We start from the raw sequence: 20,417 nt of genomic DNA, 5'->3' as shown, positions 1-20,417 counted from the left end.
GATGTGGGACTGAGCTGTTAAAACTCAAACTGTAGAACTGTTATGGGGCAGACTTGGCTAACTTGCGTCTCCTGATTAGCTCGCGGATGACAAAACCTCAGACCACGTCTCCCAACAGAAGCCCGTTTTCCAGAGTTGATGATCTGATGGTGCAGTGCAGTCATAACCGCCCCGATCCTTCCTCTCTCCAGTCCCCCGGCGGCCCATTCCACCCATGTCAACAAACAGCATCTTGTTTAATGGGCCACTCTGTGTGCGAATGACTAGTAGATCAGATGTGTTAGAACATGCATGCCTCAGGCTGCTGAGACTTTATGGAGAAAACATTCCCCACAGAGCCCGAAATTCATAACCTGAAACCCAGATCCTCTTTTCAGAAACCTTCTGATCTGATTCTAATGAGGATTAAAATGGTGACAGCTTTTATTCCATGTTTTACATAATCACCCGCCTGCAGAGCAACAGCTACAGCAGGGCTGTGCAGGAACAGTGCAATTGTTGTCGGACAGGGAAGCCGTCTGGATTACCCTCAACACTTCATTAGCCAGCGGCACTCTGCTGATTCACTAACAACCCAACCAAGCTCACGTGTACGTTCCATTAAAGCAGGCCACCAGCTCATGACCTTAATTGACCAATCACTTTATGCAAGATAAACAAAGGAGGGCACCCACAACACTCCTCAGTGCAGTCAGCACTCATGGGCCGAGATTCAGAGGGCTCTGGAGAGGACGCTGCCACAGGACCAGGGCCCTCAGGGGCCAAAAACAATATCAATCAAATTCACTACAGACAGTAATGCCACAAAGAAACAATGCGGAGTTAACCGTGCCAAGCGTGTGCGTGTGTGTGTGTGTGTGTGTGTGTGTGTGTGTGTGTGTTCCCATTTAGAGACATACTGACTCAGATTGGTAAATATGAGACATGTACTTCTATATCAATCTATATCATGTCTCTGTAAACCAAAGTCACCTACTGATGTCTCAGCAGTGACTGTGTCAAGGCTTGTTCATGAGAGAGTTTCTCTGTTATACATGAGCAGTTCCAGCAAACAGCAAAGAAGTAAAGACGCTTTTAAGTCAGAACTCAACAATACCTTTTGGCTGATGAGGTTGACCCATGGAGAGGTGCAATTGCTAAAATCAGGTCCCTGAGGGTCCCAGTAGCCGTCTGGACCAACACACATGAATGAAGCCACTCCTGGAGAAAAAGGCAGTTGTTGAAGTATCAGTGAGACAGAGATGTACATTCAGATATCTAGGCTGATGAATTGTGCTTTCGCATCATAACTTCCCAGTTGAAATAAATATTAACTTCATTACCATGCATCTCCATGGAATATGCCATTTACATTTATCTTTGGTGAACAAAAACGTCTCAAGTCATTTCATTTATGGATTGTGGAAATGGTAATTGGACGGTTTTTATCAGAGAAATGAAGTTGCACGTGTTAATTTAGTCAAAGTCACACAGAGTGACATTTCAACTGCAGTGAGACACACGTTTACAATCACACAAGGGCTGTTTCACTCTACAGAAGTTGCCGAGGGTTCAAGTGTAAACAGGGACTGGAGTGGAATGAGAGACATGGTATTCAAAAGCTAAGTCAACACCTTGGACTGGTTGTCACGTTCCTCAAATTCATACCCAGCCTGAAGAAGGAGAACATGACCGTCATCTGGGAACACTGTCCCCACGATACAGTGTACACAGCCTGCAACTGTCTTCACAGAATGAGGTGTGTTTAAGCAGCACCTGTTCGTAAGTGGTGTTTTACTGGAGCTGGTGTTTTCATGGCATCACATTAGGCTGGAAGACTAACCTTTGACCCTTGGTAATCAATGTGAGGATATGTTTTCAGATTTTCCAAAATTTTCACAAGTTCAAAAGTCAACCCTTTTCAAAAACCCTTTATTTATTTTTTTTTCGACATGAGCATAAGTGTGACAGACACAACAATAGCAGGAATATTATTTGTTTTTTGAGCTGGAGAAGGTAGAACATGTTCTGATTTTCAAAGCTAACAGTCTTGCATAATGTGCACTAGCCAACTTTGCCTGAAGAGAAGACAGCAGCCGCATCATTTTGAAGAGGGAGGGAAAAGAACACCCGTATTTGATTTGAAAAAGACAAAAAAATGGATGACTTTGGATCCTCAATATAAAATGGGTTAAAAAACACAAAACAAAACTGATCCTGAAACATGATTGAGTGCCCTTCACCCTACATCTCTCCAAAACGTCTTAGAGAGGCACCCTCACTACAGTATCTTTTTAATTTCCCACACTTGCACCCTAACTACGATTCTTCCTTGGCCATGCTCCTTATGCTACTTACCGTTCCACTGACCTTTAAGCCCGTGCTGCCATCGGCTTATTATATCATGTACTGTACTTAACAGCAGTGCTGCTTTAGTTAAAAAGCATGAGGCTGTAAAATATTGATGGCCTTGCAGTAATAAATGCACACCACTAATACCTAGCCTCATCAGAGTGGATGAACGACTTACCGCATACTCCAAGCAGAGACATGACTCCTATTTTTCACAGATTAGGTCTTGCTACTGCGTTAACGGAGGTGAAGAGAGTTTTAAAGCCATGGTGCCTTGTGTGAACAGATATATATATTTTGATTGACACGTAATTTACGTCAGCAGCCCGCCTTGGACAGCTGTGTTTGATTGTCTCTTCCGATAAGGACTCTCAGTCCTTCGGATGCAGAGCTGAAGAGGATGCTCGAGGAACTTTCAAACAGAAGAAGGGGAAAGTCACACAAAGGTCTTTGAACACTGCACCAAGAGGAGGGGGTTCATCTTCCTCTCATCTCGGCAAGTTACGCCGTTAGTGAGCTTTCACTGGGGCCTCGTAATGATGCGCACACGCCTCAGTTTCTGTGTGAAAGTTTCAAGAGGCTATATATATAATATATATATATATATATATATATATATATATAAAAAGCAAGGTAAGAAAGTGCCAGTACCAATAGTTGCAGGAGGACAGGGCATCTTGGCCAGTACACCCTGCTTGGTCTTTGGCCAGGAGACATCCATCATCACCAAGGGGTTGCAGTACTCCACCCTGATGTAGGGAACCTTGGACGATGGGGGCGGCTTCTTCTCATCGTTCTCCACCAGATCCAGGTCCACCGGAGTCTGAACTGCGGGCGCCAATGTTGAGGTTGCCTTGGGACGCTGGACAACAGGAGTTGTGGTGATTGGCAGTCTGGTAGTGGTCCTTGGTGTGGAAGATAACACGGAGACGGTGGTGGCACGGGTGCTGGTCCTTGTCGTGGTTGTTGTGTCTATGTAGACCATCACGGAGGAGGACTCTGAGTAAGACAAAATGATCAGTGAGTTTGGTCAGGGGACCTTGGACAAATGCAAGTTTCAATCCATGAGCAAAACAGCGCTATAAAATAATTGGGCCCCACAAAACAGGAGACCAGTTTTGAGAACTTGACAAGATAATGATATTCAGCTGCTTTATTTGCATAAAGAACCTATTCACAACCACCAGAAACAGATAGCAAACTACAATGCTGGTAAACTTTATGTATGAGACAGTCCATCAGCGATTGATGGAGGTAATGTTTGGGATTGGCTCTGCCAAGTGTATAAGTCCAGATGGCTTTGGTTTGGTGTGATGCGAGTGATCCTATCTGTTTATGTTTCAATTGGTCAGACTCATGAATAAGAGACATTCATTCAACTTGGTTTCACTTAGTTTTCATTTCAACCTCATCCTTTCTCATCATTATAAAAAAATGATGAGGCTATAAATCCCGTTCAAACAAACATCACAGAACAACACCAAAATGTAATGTCTTCTGAGCCCATTTCTGTCAACACTGGAAGTTTTATTGAAATGCGTTAGTCCGGAGTTACTCTGGTTGGTGAAGGTAATTAACTGGAAAAAGGGATGGGCGATATGGTCAACAAAATGTTGTCATTTTGGCGAAAACGATAATTATCATGACAAATACATTTTCATTCTATTCCATGTGTCAGACACACTTCAGTCTCTCTTGAAACTGTGATGAAATGTTAATGTTAATAATGTAGAGATGAGAAATTCACTGTTTCACGTCTCTGGGAGAACCTGCTCGTGACTGACAGGCTGCTCTGCCAGTTTTATTTAGGGGTTACATCTGCTGTATCTCATGTCTCGTAACAGTTTACTTTAACTATGGACCCGTCTGGACACATTTCCTAGATGCTATTGAAGAAATATTAGAAATAATGTGAATAAATGATAATTTAGTCATATCCTATTCTCGAAATCCAGTCCTTTGTCTTGTGTGATGAAAAACCTTTTCACAATTCTCTCTCACAAATGGATGTTTTTCATTGCCTTATTGAAGATTTTGCAAATGTTTTGACTTGCTTTAGAATTTGTTGATGGTCCCTAACTGATGCTGTGTCATAGCATTAGCGCTGCCTGTGAGAGTGTGTCCACGATCAGAGAACACTAATTGGGGACGTGGAAGAGGACGCCGCCGCCAATAGTGGAGCACAGGTCCGTCCAATACCCAATTATTTTCATCACTGTGTTTTGCCGAGGCGACAGCGCAGCGGGAGACCTGCATGTGTTGATGTGAACCAAGGCAGACAACTGTGTCAGAGAACCTACGAAGACCATTCCATCTAATAAAATAAAGACGGATCCAGAGACTCAGAGTCGACCAATGTAATTATCAAAGGTTCCCTATTTAAAAGTAAGTTTAGAACTACGATCGTGAACCAAAGTCCATAACGTCCTCTGCAACTGTCACACGCCGGTGTCGGCTATCAAATGGAGAGCGCAGCGCCGTCACGGTCTCGTCATGTTCACGTTTGCAAGTCCAATGCAGAAAGTGATACTTTCTGCACGATAAATTCGATAAACATGCTGGTTTATCGAATTTATCTTGAGATGAGAATAAGTTATCGCCCATCCATAATGGACACTGTTTCCTGCAGTCCGTTTCGATCATGAGTTGCAGAGAAGCAGTGCTTGCTCTAAACTCTGGCTTTAGAGCAAAGCAAAACACTGGTCTGTTCGCAGTTCTATTCAAGTCCACCATCACATTCATCCCCCTGAAGATTTCAAAACTCCAGAATGAGTTGCATGAGAAAAGGGAAAGCAACTGGTTCCGTCAGGTCTTGACTGTTTTTTTAAGTTCAGTTATGATAGCATTGGAGTAGATAGTGTTTACTCTTCTTTGGTAACTTGAGAGAAACAATCAACACAAATAAATTTAACGACAAACTGATTGTGCAGCTATTTTGATATGGTGAAAATATTGTCATCAAGACATGAGGCAAGACATGAGTAATTCTAATAAGGTGCGACAGCCCTGATTCCTGGCTCAAAAGTGTACCAAACCCACAGGCACTTACTACTACTTACTACACATGTGTAGCCATGTTCGTTGTTTGAATTCACAGCCTAAATGGTCATGCTGGCACAATATGCTGAGGGGAAATAGAAAGGGACACTGGCAGACTTATTTAGTTTTCCATTAAAACAAGACACTGCACATTGCATTCAATTGTTATATTTAACTTTGCTCAACTTTGAAGACCTGAAGCATTCCAATGTGACGCACATGCGGACAACCAGAAATCAGGAAGAGGGAGAACAATTTTTCACTCCACTGTATTTGCTCTAATGAGGCTGAATTTAATAAACCTTTTGAAACACAACACTTCTTTAGTAATTGACTTTATTTTGTAATTAGCCATCTTAGCCCTCTGTTGTCAATATTCATGGCACCACACACACCAGAAACAAGTTTGTGTTTCTACAATTGGTGGTGAGAAATACAGTTTGAGGAAGTTACCGCCACAATTCCAGTCTACCAGTTTTCACATGTAAATATTTTTTTCTCACCACACAGCCTGTTCAATACGTAAATGCACATATCAGCCAGAGAGCAGGCTTGAGAAGGTCTTCTTGGAAAAAAGTCTACTCTGTGAGAAGCTCAAGCAACGACAGTGGGAGATGGCAGTCACCATCAAGGGGAGGGGACGCAAGGACATTCAGTCACGCTTTGTTAGTTTTAACATGCAGTCCTGTCTGTCCAAGTGGATAGAGAGCAGCTTAAAACGAGGGAGAAAAAGTGGTGCTTCAGTGCAACTACAAGGTGAACAAGTATTCTGCTTCGTAAGACGCGTGGGTGACCTTGCAGGGATTTTTCTAGAGCTTAAGTATTTCAAGCACGAGTCAGAAAAACGACACAGGGACACTGTAAACAACTCACTAAAAAGGACAAAGACACTTTTTGTTCAACTGAATGATGCATTATTGTTTACTCAGTTCCTTTCCAATGTCGAATAATATTCAAATGGTTCGAGTTAGGGATGGGCGATATGGAGAAAAAAAAAGTTATCACAATGAATTTTGTAATTTCGGCGGTAACGATAAATACACAATAAATACATTTTCTATTCCATGTGTTGGACACACGACATTCTCTCTTGAAACTGCTTTATGATAAAACTTATTAGTGGAGTTTGCTTCCGACATCATTTGTTTATGTTTAAACATAATAGATGACTAAGTGTAGAGATGAGAAATTCAATGTTTCACATCTGGTAGAACCCGCTCATCTCTGACAGACTGCTCTGCCAACTTTATTTAGGGGTTAAAGTGAGCTATCTGTTTGCTGTATCACATGTCTCTTAACAGTTTACTTTAACTATGGACTAGTCTGGACACATTTTCATTGCCTTAATGAAGATTTCACTCATACCTTGAACGTTTCAGAATTTGTTGATGGTCCCTAACTGATGCCGTGTTGTAGTATTAGCGCAGCCTGTGTGAGTGTGTCCGCCATTGGTGAACCCTAACCGGGACACAGAAGAGGACATTGCTTCCAATACTGGGGCAGAGGTCCGTCTAATATCCAACTATTTTCACCACAGTGTTTCGGTGAGGCGCCAGCGCAGCGGGAGACCTGCGTACGTTGATATGAACCAAGGCAGACGACTGCGTCAGAGAACCTGTTAGGACCACTCCATCTAATAAAATAAACACAGATCCAGAGACCAGTCGAACAATGTAATTACCAAAGGTTCCCTGTATTAAATATACGATTAGAAATACGATCAGGAAGCACAATCCACCACACTCTCCACAACTGTCACACTCCAGTGTCAGCTGTCAAACACCGCAGAGCTGGAGAGCGTGACGCGCCGTCACGTTCTCATCATGTTCATGTATCCAAGTGCAATGCAGTGAGTGTGCAGTGTGTTCATCGAATGTATCGTGAGATGCAGAATTGTCATCGTGGAGATTGTGTTTGGCGCTATATCGTGTACGATATGGTATCGCCCACCCCTACTGCACATCACTTCATGAAGCCTTATAAGCAGGTACATGCTGAACTCCACTTCTACTTGGTTCCACAACCTCTTGGGCTGGATCTCTGCAGTAAGGACTGGCACGACCACCGACGATCTACCTACTTATGATTTGTGTTTCTGCTTCTTAACTAAGCATTTATTTGAATGGAAAGACAGCAGCTTTTCACTTACAACACTCATTTGCCCTGTAAAGAGGGACAAAAGCAGTTTCTGCTTTTTAGGATGACAACATTTGGGTGCATGAATGCAGTAGGTGGGTCCCTCGGTTTGTTCACCAACGCATTGTCTTTTATTCATACGGCAATTAGGCCAAACAGCAGGGGAAACCAGAGCTGGACTTGCACATCTCTAGTGTAAGTCAATAATCCAATAAGGTTGCCTCCAATCTCATGGTAATTTATCTTTTGTATATTTAAGACTTTATCCATCCCAGAGGGATTACGGAGTTGATTGGAAATGAATCGTCCTAACCATCTGCTGATCAAATATTCATGATTCTTTAGGCCCGGGGCTTAAGAGCGTCCATCCACCAATGAGGACCACCTCCTCAATCATAAATAGAAGCAGGTTTCTCTGCGTGCCATCCAGACACTAATTCAAGTGATCCTTTACACGAAAAGAGAAAAGGCTGTTTCTACCACACGCAGAGCTCTGTGCTTCATTTCTGAGCTCTGGTCTCAAACTAATTAGACTCTCTGCGTGCGTCTTCTACAACGAGATAACCAGTGACTACTTTCTGGTTCTCTCGTTTATTGTTTTTCAAAGTCATGATTTAGTGAAAACTTGAGGAACGTGCCATATTCATGCTCTACCCAGTTACACTCTGATTTTGGTGCATCAACCTTAGAGTGTGGCTTCATCACACTGCTCCAGTGTTTACGAATATGTTTCTGACATCTCAGACATGGAGTACAGTACAGTCCAACTGAGGCAGAACAAATCCAGTCTGTGCTACACAGTTTAATGTTATTATATAGCAGGTGCCCAAGAGTGAGTGACAGTGCAAAGAACTGTGCCATAAAAGTGGCAGTTCAAGAACTGGTCTGACTGAGTCGCTGTGAAACAAAGAGGATTCTGATGCTTGCCATGAAACATCATGAAGAGACGGATACATTCTGAAATATATGATGAAATACTGAGCTACTGTGTATTTGTATCATTGATTGGTCATTTTTATTCATAACTTAGTGGATAAATCAATCAGAATTTGTATGTTTTATTGCTCTGCTAAGTTGAGCAACCAGTGGTTGCTCTCCACTCCAACATTCACCCTCATGTGCATATATGACCACCAATGATCAAATATGATGTCCTCATAAGTTGAATTCACAATAAAAGCCTCCATGACACAACACTATTATTCTCATCATTTTAAAGTGGACAAACATGAAGCCAAATCTTCAATTTGGTTTCAAGAAACTGCATGTGTCAGAATAACTTACAGTCAAGAAGGTTGATGCTGAAAAATTTGAGGGAATATTTAATGTGCGCTCCAAGAGAGGAACGATTGGTGCCACTTACAAAACCTGTGGGTTTAATCTGAGGATTTGCGTGTCTGTGTATAAAATGGAAAATACAGGTTGTGAGAGACAAAAGAGGTTTTTCCAAAACCAATATAGGGCATTAATCAGAGAAGTGCGTTCCAAATGTCAAGATTTAATTTCTTAATTCATACACATACACATTCATACACACATGCTTCTGTGTGTTGATGACGAAAAAGAAAATGATAAAGAAAGTGCTGTCATAAAACAAATCCTTTCAGTGGTGAGCCACATCTGAAGGCTGCAGGGGGAGGTGGGTGAACAATGTCAAATTATGCAGCTTGACATCAAGCAATAATGCTAACATACGATGTGACATGATGAGAACCATAATGGATGAGAGCTATAGATTGTTTGCCAATTAATTTCTCATTTCAAAGCTGTGCCAGCAGCCGGTCGAAGTCATTTGTAGAGGTCATGTGTGCACATGGGGACTTTCAATATAAATATACATATTAGCGATGCGCCGATCAGGATTTTTGCCGCAGGTCACGATACCTATCAGTCGACCACCACCGATCACATGGATTGACAATGAATTTGTGATCAAAATAATGAGATCTCATGTGTCCATGATGTGAAAAAAATTAACCATTAAATTAATTTAATTCAGACACAACCGTCAGCTGTGCTAACAGCCTGAAGAACCAGCGGTCTCACTTTCATGAGCCGCGGAGACTCTGCGTGCTCCGTCAAGTGCTGCTGCTGTAAATTCATTTTAACACGCTTCTCTGCGCAGCATGCAGCAGGATATAAAGCATATAAATATTTACATGACAGGTTGAAAGAACCTCCACAGTAGACATGCTGCTGCTGAGTGGTGAGTTGGGAGGAGTGGACGCATCACAATCAGCGGGGCTGACTGCTATGTCGGGGCTGGAACGTGTTCCATTCCACGACTTCTGCTTATGTTCATGTCCCAAATTTCCATTAATTACAATAATATGGGGCGCGGAATTTTTGCATAATTTCCATGCTTAACATCCCATGGAAAGTGAAGGGAAACTTTACGGAAACTTACCGAAAATGTTCCACCCTTTTTGCTACCCTATTTCTGACATGACAACCTGGTGTCTACGTCCTTTGGAGGAGTGTCACTGACTCCAGGTTTGTGCAATGTATTAAGTGAGCTTCATCGTTGGTGAGCAAATCACGACATGCTTATACCGAGCAATTGAATTGGTTGACAATATTTACAATGCAATTGATACAAACTTTTTAAATCTGTCAAAACATATCATATTACTTTGTAGAAATGGCAGATCACAGAAAAGTGTCTATACCCATGAGGGGAATTTTGGAACTGACACTCACCCGAACACGTATTGAGGGAAAAAAACAAAAAACAAAAACCACATTTGTTTGTTTCTCAAAATACATTAAAAATTATTTCCAAGTCTCACTTTTTTTCTCTGTTATTTTTTTCAAGTTTTGAATTATACATTGCCTCTCTTTTCCACCGTGAGCATGTGGGTGGTTTCTGACTCCATCCACCTCAACAACATCAGCCTACAAGCCAAAAGAGTAGTTCAAGCCAAAATTCTATGGCCACCCTTTGGAACTTGTAGATCTGGGATTGACGCCAAAAAGGGAGATGAGTGGATTTGGGTCAATTTTACTGTTAAAAACGCAGAAAATGACTCAAATATTCTGGTCCAAAACCTTTCTAATGTTGGGCAAGTCCAAAACATACTATATGTATCAAAGTCGATTCCCCCATCCGACATCTATCACTGTTACAATCAATTCCTGGGTACATCTTGGCTAGTTTTGATTTGGAGTGATGCGTCCGGTGAACCACTTTGGACTGGACTTTCTCCAAAATCTTCACCCAAGTGTCATCAACTAGTTGTTGTTTGTAAATCCAACTCCCATTAAGATTTGTAGGCATTCTATTGATAAAACAAACCACATTATAGATGACATTGACAATTGGTCCCAGGACACAAAATTATTTTTAATAAACATATTCTTGTAAGATTTGATTTCCTTTTCATGCCATTTGTTGAATGATTTACCCAAAATTGAAGGTGGCAAAAGATGACTGGATGTTATTGGGCTAGGAAAGCACACGTCCTTCAACCCAAAGAACTTTCTGAACTGTAAGCTGATTCTAAGTTCCTCAAGTCAAAAGTCATCTGCAAGCAGGGTGTCTCACCATTCCAGATATATGGCGCTACGAATGAGTCTGAACCAGAAATAAATATGGCTAAACACTGAAACAGGTATTTTGGGAGTGATTTTAATTGTGTTGACTCTACCTATCCTTTCAGATAAAAAGAGACCATTTAACCAGATCCTGTTGAATTTGAACAATCAATTTACGAAAGTTTTGCACAAATAAGTAATCAAACTTCAACTTCTTGGTAATAGTTATTCCAGGATATTCAAATTTTACAGGAGAGATTTTGAGAGACAGTATGATTTCATTTTGTCAAAATTCCGAGAGATATTTCTCTGAATTCCCTCTGCAGATTGAGAACCACATGTAAGGAGATTGTGGCTTGAGATATGTATAGCAATAAATCATCTGTGTGTAACGGTACTTTATATACTGTTGTACATCTTTAAATTCCAAGTATTGAATCGTTGGATCGTACAACCAAGGCTAGTGGCTCAAGTGGCCAGGAGAAACAGTAGAGGGCTGAGAGGACACCCTGGTTCAGCACCTTGATATAAATTAAATGGCTCTGAATAAAGGTGGTTAGTCAGAGCCATAGCTGTTGGAGCTGCGTATAACAATTTAAGATACAATAAAAACACACTTCCAAATCAAAACTTTCTTAATGTTTCAAACAAGTAGCTCCACTTCAGTTTATCAAATGTTTTCCCTGCATCTGTAGAGACAACACATTTGTACATTTCCTGGCATGGTGCATAAATAGGCATCGACAAATATTGGAAAAAAGTCGTCTTTTCTTTACATGGCGGGTTTGATCAGCAGAAACAACAGTGTGGAAAATTCCCCATATAGAGATATTTAAGCAGCTTTTGGCAGGTGGGAAAGAAGTAGAAATAAAAAAGGAACGCAAGCTTGAGGCAAACACGTCTTTAGTCCATGTGTTGCTCCGGACCCTCGTCACTGAATTTTAAAAGCATAAATTGGGCAGATAATCAGCGTCGGTATGTTCTACTCCCTTGTTAACATCCCTCTTTTTGTTGACACCGTGGATGCAGAGATAAAATAAGAAATATATATATATATATATATATATATATATATATATATATATATATATATATATATATATATATATATATATATATATATATATATATATATATATATATCATAAAATCTACTTGTTACTCAGGACAGACTAACTGTCCCTGTAACATCTGTAGCAGACTCTTGTGAAGTTAGGATGGTGGATCTTCCATCACAATCTACCACATTTGAAGTGTAGAAGCACAGTGACCCTTTCAGTCCAGTGCCATGCCATATGGTTCGCTCCTGCAGACTCTTTCAGCCAGTGTGAACAAATGTAGTGGTTAATTTGGAAGCAGTTGTTTTGAATTCCTACCACATACACATGTGATGGGTCAATTTTGAAAGAATAAAAGATAAAAACCACCTTCATGTGGTCTGAATTACTGTAGCATAGCTTAGTATTCTACAAAACAAAAAGGTATAGGTGTGATGAGAGTTTAAACATCACACTACTTTTTCTTGTGATGAGCCACAGAATGCAGTCAAATTTATCTACATGAGTTTAGATTGTCTTGCAAGCCAGTTCGTCCTTCATGAGACCCATTTTGAGCAGAAAAGTCTTTCACCTCAGGTAGCACTCAAGCTGTCGGAGTTTAAAGAATTTGATGAGTTCACTTTGTGTTATGTAAATCAAATATATACGAGCTGTTCTCACTCCCATGGCGTTTGACATGTTAACATTGGGAAAGTGGACTTTTGCGTCCTATACTGATGACAAAGGCAGCCTTCCACCTTACTACATGTTGACACACAGATGTTGGAATGCAGTAAACACATTTCCCATCCCGTCTAAGCGATTCAGACAGGGGTCTTTCGATTACATAACGTGCTGCGCAGGGATATCCAGTGGAAGGTAGAACGTGCTTCAATTGAAAGCCCAACGAGTCAACATGCCTTTGTTGTCAGCATAGCACGCAAAAATCCACTTTCCTGACTTATATTGCACCATGAGAGTCAGGAGGTTTTGACAAATAAAAATTGCTTTACAAGTGCAGATTGACTATAATGCCATTAGCTAGTCTCAAAACAAAATTTACCTCTATCTTTGTGATAACACACGTACCCTCCATTACCAAGGAACATACCACATAGCATGATTTTCAAGTATTCTTAGGCCACAAAACATGTAAACATCCATCGCAAACCTGGCACACTTCCTGACCTCAATGATTGCTAGTGGGCTCCATAGCAGAGAATCTTGGATCTACAGTATTCATCAAAACCAACTATAGAATACTCGTGTGCAGCATTGTTGAGGAAATCTCTCAATATGGCTTTTTCCTTAAATGTTCGAGCTGAGTCATCATCTTCTTGTGTAACTCCCCACTCTGGTTATATCCCATAGGTCTTTTGAGTCCGAAGGACAAACGCAAAACCAAGAGATAACTTTTGCCAAGCAGATTTTATCTTTGCTCTAGCCATTCAGAATCATGTAGAAGACAGAGATTTTTTCGATTCTGAGTCCTTCACAGAGTTCAGAAAGTCCTTGAGTAAGAAGCGCAATAAGTTGAGTCATAAGTTGGATGATTCAAAAGAATGAATAAGAACCAACCACTAGAATGCATTACTTCAGGAAGCCAAGGGGTCCATGTTGCATTGCTGAACCATTACCCGGAACAAGAAGCCCTTTTTTAGGAGCCAGCAATAAACACGTCTCGACATACATATGCACAATGCTACTGAATGGCAAACAACAGTCGCTAAACTGTATCAGCTAAACTGTCAATATTAGTCTTGAGAATGCATTTATTTTAACTACACATAAGACATAAGACAAGAAGTAACCATGTGGTGGAGGTAAGACGTGCAAATGCCTCATGAACAGTTGGTGTCTTAATATAGCTGCTTACACAGTTCTAGGAACCATTTTGTGTATTGAATAGTTCTAATATGTGCTCATACAGCGGGAAACCAGGAACCAAAGGAAATGGTTCTAGGAATTTTCACACCCCAAGATGGGTAAAAGCTGACATATTCAGAGGGTGTCTGGAGGACTTTTGTTCATGGTCACAGTTTTAAACACATTTTTAACACTTGAAACTCTCACTAAAGACTTTGGATCACCATCAACACGATTTAAAGACAGTACAAGATTTCACACTGTTACAACCTCAAGTAAATCTGTGTCGGAGCAAAAGGTTTGAATCAAGTCAACCGGACTGATAATAGTTAGTCCAGTGTCATGTACTTCATGAGTTTTTCATCATTGATCGCTGTGAAGTCATTTTAGCTGAGCTGAGAGTCAACCGGAGATGGTCTAGATCTCAGCCTCGTCTCAACAGACATACACAGCTGCTGACACAGTCTGGGATATTACGAAGTACACAGTCTGTAATTAGACATTGAAATAAACACACCATATTTAACAAGTATTCAACAGAAAATCACTCTTAATTGGTGATTCAATTTATGAAGACGACAAACCCTATTGCCTCATTGCTCATTATTATACATTGGTTGTGCATGTGCATGTCTCAGCGATTCTGTTACTGTATGTGGCTGCGACATCACCTCCCTCATACTTTGTGGGGAAAACGGTTCATAGAACTCACAAGGTTCCTACATTGCAAAAGTGGCTTCGATTCGAAACAGTCAGAAAGGTCCAGCTCAGAACTTTGAAGCTGTCAACATGAGTACAACTGTGCATATTCTCAGACATCCAGGTCCAGCGTGTGCTGGACTAGGCTCTTGAAAACCTTCCAAGAGCTTTACCACCTAAAATTCTCAATCTCAAGAAAATGAAAAGACTTACCAAGTCTGTTGTCCAGCGCACCAAAGTCCAAAGAGTACTTGACCACATGGTAATTGTTCCACACATACAGCAGATTGTCTCTGGGGTTGTAATCCACAGCAGCAATATACTGGTATGAGTTTGGGAAAGAGATGTCAAGGTAGCCATCTTTACTCAGCTCAGTGTTGTAGATGTAGTCGATCTTGTTCCCTGTTGCTTCGTTGTCGTCATCCTCATACACAGACTTGACTACGTAGAGGATTCCACAGATCATGAAGGCGTTGGACGCAGAGCGCTTGTCATATGCGGTGTCCCAGGTTCCTTCTACACGCAATGTGTACGGATTTAATTGGCTGATGACAATACGTCCATTGTTCTGCTCCGTGGCGTAAATCACCCAGAGGCCGTTCTCATCAACGGCCAAGTCAATGTCAGACTTCCCCCCCCAGCGGTACGGGGACGTGTCGTGATAGTTGGCATTAGCGATGATAGCCTCACCACTCTTGATGCGAGTTCGCAGGTCAAATTTGACGATGTTGCGTGTGCGCTCCTTATTAAAGAAAAGCGCTCCGTCGTACACCACGAAACCTGTTCCATCCACACGGTGAGGGAGCTTGTATGTCGTGGTCGGCCGTCCAGCAATGAAGTCTTCCTTAGACGAGTACTCTGTCAGGGTGTCCGTGCGGTAGGGGGTCCAGGGCATGTAATAGATCTTGTCTGAGGCTTGGAGGGGGTCTTTGCACCAGGCCCCAGACTGATGGTCTGACTCAAAGAGGTGCTCGCTCTGGTACACCCTCCGCAGAAGCCCTGGGCACAGAAAAACTGAGGAGCCAAAAGAGGACAAAAACAAGCAAGAGTTACATTGGCTGGTATCAGAACTGACAAGTAATGAGTGAAAGAAGAGAGGGCGTTTGAGGAAAACGTGAGGGGATGTTATTGTTGTTGCCTTGACGTGGCACTTCTCCATCTCTTGCTCACATACAAAACTCTATGTCAAACAGAAAACAACACAAAATGTAATGTAAGCACACAAATTTTAAAATACGCACTGAGCAGGAGTGAGAACAGGCTGTGTACAGGAGGCGAACTGTCAGAAGTGATGATTCTGACCCTGCGGTCGACATCCCGGACTCCAATTACACCCAGAGTTATAATACCTGACTCTCTCCAGTGCCTTCTTGTCAGCCTGAAAGTATCTTTTTTTCTTAGTCCCTTTAAGAACTAGCAGTGTGTGAATCCTTCACCAGGGCACGGGTGTTGAATATGGTGTTAGGTGTAGATCAAGGGTTTTTAACCTATCTGATCCAACTTTTCCAGAACAGATGGGCCTGGGGCCCATCCAAGTCATATAATTCAATTCACAGTGTTACTCTCGATGTCACATGTATTCAATTACCATATTTAATTTACTTACACTTAAACAAACTGAAACCATGTGAAATGAACTTAAACCATCATTGGAAAGACATTTATCACTGAAAACCCCACCCAGCAGCAGAGTCAAATGAATTAAATTTACTGTATACATTTTATACAAACGCACACTCATTGAACTCTAAAGTGTGTGTGTTCATGGCTGAAGGTAAAGGGTGGAGCAGGCAGGCTTTGTTATAGGTAATGCTGCAATGTGCAGAGGTATGCACAACTTCTTTATGGCACTCAGCTGAGATGAGTTTGAACGCTTCATTATTTGCTTATTTATTTATTTTTGAAATTTTAGTTTTGCCTTTTTTCTTCAGTTTGCATCCTGGAGTACCTTGTAAATAAACATTTTTTTGATTGTGCCCAGAATCTGCCTCTGACTTCTACTCAGGCCAGGCTGACAACACTCAATGTGTGTCCACAATCAACATCCTTACTTAATGCATTAAGTCAGATAGTTTTTCGAAGAAGCTTCTATAGAGGTGTAATGATCATTAAATAAAGGTAAATTCGTATGATTACCTGTTAGTTTGTGATTTGAGAAACAAGTACAGTGGTAGCTCGGTTTTCGAACGTCCCGGAATTCGAACAAAAATTTCGAGATTTTTTTTGCTTCGGATTTCCAACGAAAATCCAGAACTCAAATGCCCCCGATAAAAGCCAGAAAAACCATAACGTGCGCGGACCCACGACCCGCTTTGTTATTGTGTATAACGCAGCCTCTGTATGCAGATGTCCCGTTAGCTACATTTACTGACTGGCTTTTCTTCATGTTGAGGTGTAAAACCTTTCCTGTCTCCACACTGGACCGTGGTAGAGTGTCACAGGGGAGGTGCTCGCTCTCGACACCTCAGAGGCTGGAGCACGCACTCCAGGGTTTGATGTCCTGTCGTCGGCTGGAGCTCGGACAGAGCGTTACTTGGTTTATGACTTTGTCACAGCCAAACTGCACAGAAGCGCACATTCAGAGCTGGACACGCACCGGGCACCTCTTCACTTCTGGAGGGACGTCACTCACTCGGCAACCCCTCCCACATGCAGCGGCCACACACATAGACAAACAGCGCACCTGCAGCAGACACTCTACATTCACTCCTACAAAAGCCTATTTTAAGGCTTGGAACGCATTATTTCTTTTTCCATTCATTGTAATGGGAAAAATCGCTTCAGATTTCGAACAAATCACTTCTCGAACGGCCGTCTGGAACGGATTGTGGTCAAGAACCGAGGTACCAATGTATTTGACTCAATGGCTCAAATACGATTCTTGTATGTAGATGTGAATTTTGTGTTGAATATGTATGGGAGCTCAATGCTGCCAAATCTGAAAAGTAATAATAAATAAATAAGAACAGGAATAGTGATGCATAAATCCTACATAAAGGAAATTGAACTTAAATTGAACTTCAGTATTTTGAACTTTAACATTCCAAAGTAACCACACGGCAGCAACATGTGTGAACTTGACACAAACTCTGTCTACTTCAAAATTATGCCTTTTGAGAACATAAAAAAGTAATTTTGATGGCTGCACATTGGAAGAATATGTTCTTTATGTCATCAAAATGACATATTTACTCTTCATTCACAAGAATACAATCACATATCGGAGAGGTGCAATACTGCTCAGCTGAAGCCATGTCAATGCCATTCATATTTTAGGTGGTGTACAGTAATTATTCAGTACAGTATAGCTCTTTCATAATGTTAATTCAAATTAATGTCTGCGGGTAATGTGACCAGAAAAATTAAGTATGGGGGAATACACTGAAACACATTTAGGTCTCCACTGTTTGAGTCTGATTCCAGGTTAGGCAACACGTTTGTTTGCCCGGCTGCTATTTTTTCATTTATTTATTTATTTTTTTATCAAAAGGTTTCTAAGAGGTTTAGCTATTGCTAGGATTATCAATACTAACTAAATCGGAGTTGAAAATACAATCATATTTCCGCTTTACAAAATAATTAAGAACACAACACTATGTTCAACTTATATGAACGTCAGTCCTCCCCTTGAGATATTGTCGAGCACTTTAAATGTTCAAAGGCGCTTCCTCTAAATAAAATATTATGAAGACATCTGAAGACATCTGTTAATCTAGTTTTCTTTTGCAGTTTCAAGTCAAATTGAAATAAGGAAGTTTATGACGAATGTGCAAAGTCACCATGAAAAGTACTGATCTTTGGGATTCTGCAGTGAAAGTATGGTGTTTTAGCGAGCACATCTTAAATTTATTAAGTCCTCCTGAGACTTTAATTATTAACTTTACTTTTTTAAAGAAAATAAAGTCTGCATGTTCTTCGTCAGACCCTGAAGGCAATGATTTAACAGTTGGGTGGCATGCACACTTGAGCGTTATCTCTCCTGATTGAACGCGGAGCAGAAACAAGTTGTCCAAACGCACCAGTGGCTGACTCACCCACATTAACATTTCAGAACTCTCTACTCTCACCAGGACCAACGGCTGCCCTCTATATTTGCGCCGAGTTAAGCTTGGATGGCTGAAAAACAGGACACCACTCTTTGCTAGGTTTTGGAAACCGTGTCAAAGCAAGAAAGACAAACATGGCAGGACTGGGGGACATTCAGTTGCAGAAAGACACAAGAATTGCATCATCTCGGCAACAACTCTCCCACCATTATTTCATCCTCATGACATTTGTGCTGTGATTAACAGCAGCAGACAAAGTAAACTAATTATACGTGAGCTGGTTTTGCCTCTAATCTTATCAGCTCAGCAGAAGCAATACAGCCAAGGCAGGTCAATATAGCCTCCTTCTGTGTGCCTGCTCATTTCCGCCACTTATGGATCATCTGAGACTTCAGAAATCATTTTCTCCCTTTTTCACAGAGAAACAACCCTGCTGGAATATGGGTAGCACGCGTCTCAGCAGCAGTTGCCATTTGAAAATGTAACATTAGTTTTTATCAGCATGTAAAATAAAAAAATAAAAAAAAGATAATCTAACGTAAAGCAGAGCGGTAATTACTGCATACTGCACTACTACATGCTTCATTCCTTTGTATTCCTGTAACGTTATCAGAGCAGTTTCGAAAATATGATGAAATATCTGTGGCACGTCACACATCAAGGCTTTCATTCCACATTTAGCTTTTAATGCCATGTTGACATCCTTTCTGGGCTTAACACTATCTTTGGAGTGAGTCATCATCAGAGGGGCAGAGAGGTGGACCTATCACTTTAATCCATAGCTTCAGCGCAAACACACTGATGAAGCTGAAGCTCGGAAATCCTATTCCAGGTTGCCTCAGGGGAACAACAAGACTTTCTTTTAATGGTCAACACAAACAGACAATGCCCATAGGCTTTTTGGCTTCAGCGGACATCATCAGGCCCCTAGAAGCTTCATGAAGCAGTCCTCATTCAGAGGGTCCACTAGAGGGCGCTCTCTGTTCAGTAATCTTTGGCTTGAAACAAGAATTTTCCTGTGGAATTTTAGCTCGACCAACTGAGATCTGAAAATGAGGCTGAAGCTTCATCAGCCCATCTCCTCATAAAAGCACATCGACAATGAGTTTATTTTATTTGAATTTTCCAGAAAGATAATCATACTTGGTTTTGGAATTCATAGTGAATGTTTTCGTAGCTTTGATGTATTGAAGTGATGACCTGTTGAACAACTGAAGCAGGATTTGTCCACAGGAATCCACACAACGTTATTACATACACGATCATATTTTTCTACGATGCCACTATTTTGTTTGTTGTAGGCCCCAGGCGAGTTGCGTCTCTCTGACAGCATTCCCCTGAAGTAGAGCACGACACTTCTGAGACAGGTTGAAGCTGACGATCCATGGAGAAGTACCACACTCGGAGCACAAACACAAAGAGACAGCGCAAACACCTGTGCCGTCGCTCTGTAATCTATTAATCTTAAACATGTTGTCTCCCTGCGGGTGGAAACTGTGGCGGGAAGCGTCTACTGTTGACATGCACCTCAGCAGTTCCGCTGCAAAATGCTAGAAGTGCGTTTTGAGGGGAGGAAAGCAGAACAACCAGGTCAGAGTCGACTTACAAACCTGGAGATGTTGTGAAATATTCTTTTATCATGCCAGGACGGATGAGAAAGACAAAAGTATGAGAGGGGCAAACGGGGCTTTCATAGGGGAATTGACCAAAGCTGAAGAAATCTGTTTTG

The 20,417-nt window shown here is 41.4% G+C and overlaps 1 protein-coding gene across 25 annotated transcripts in view; it reads right to left on the bottom strand.

Moving 5' to 3' along the window:
- LOC128755626 (adhesion G protein-coupled receptor L3-like) overlaps positions 1-20,417 on the bottom strand; it is a 207,692-nt gene that overhangs the window by 66,681 nt on the left and 120,594 nt on the right. For 13 of the 25 annotated variants that reach the window (XM_053859459.1, XM_053859471.1, XM_053859457.1 and 10 more), the window contains 3 exons: positions 14,856-15,666; positions 2,983-3,330; positions 1,097-1,200 (listed from right to left, as the gene is read on the bottom strand). In XM_053859459.1, coding sequence (XP_053715434.1) covers positions 1,097-1,200; positions 2,983-3,330; positions 14,856-15,666 — 1,263 coding nt within the window. The remainder of the gene's footprint in view (positions 1-1,096; positions 1,201-2,982; positions 3,331-14,855; positions 15,667-20,417) is intronic. The other 12 variants (XM_053859479.1, XM_053859460.1, XM_053859480.1 and 9 more) reach the window with 1 other exon arrangement.

This window comes from Synchiropus splendidus, chromosome 3 (assembly GCF_027744825.2).
Source record: "Synchiropus splendidus isolate RoL2022-P1 chromosome 3, RoL_Sspl_1.0, whole genome shotgun sequence".
In the NCBI taxonomy this organism is placed as follows: Eukaryota; Metazoa; Chordata; class Actinopteri; order Syngnathiformes; family Callionymidae; genus Synchiropus; species Synchiropus splendidus.
Note: the sequence above shows the minus strand (reverse complement) of the source record. Positions and strands in the feature narration are given on the sequence as shown.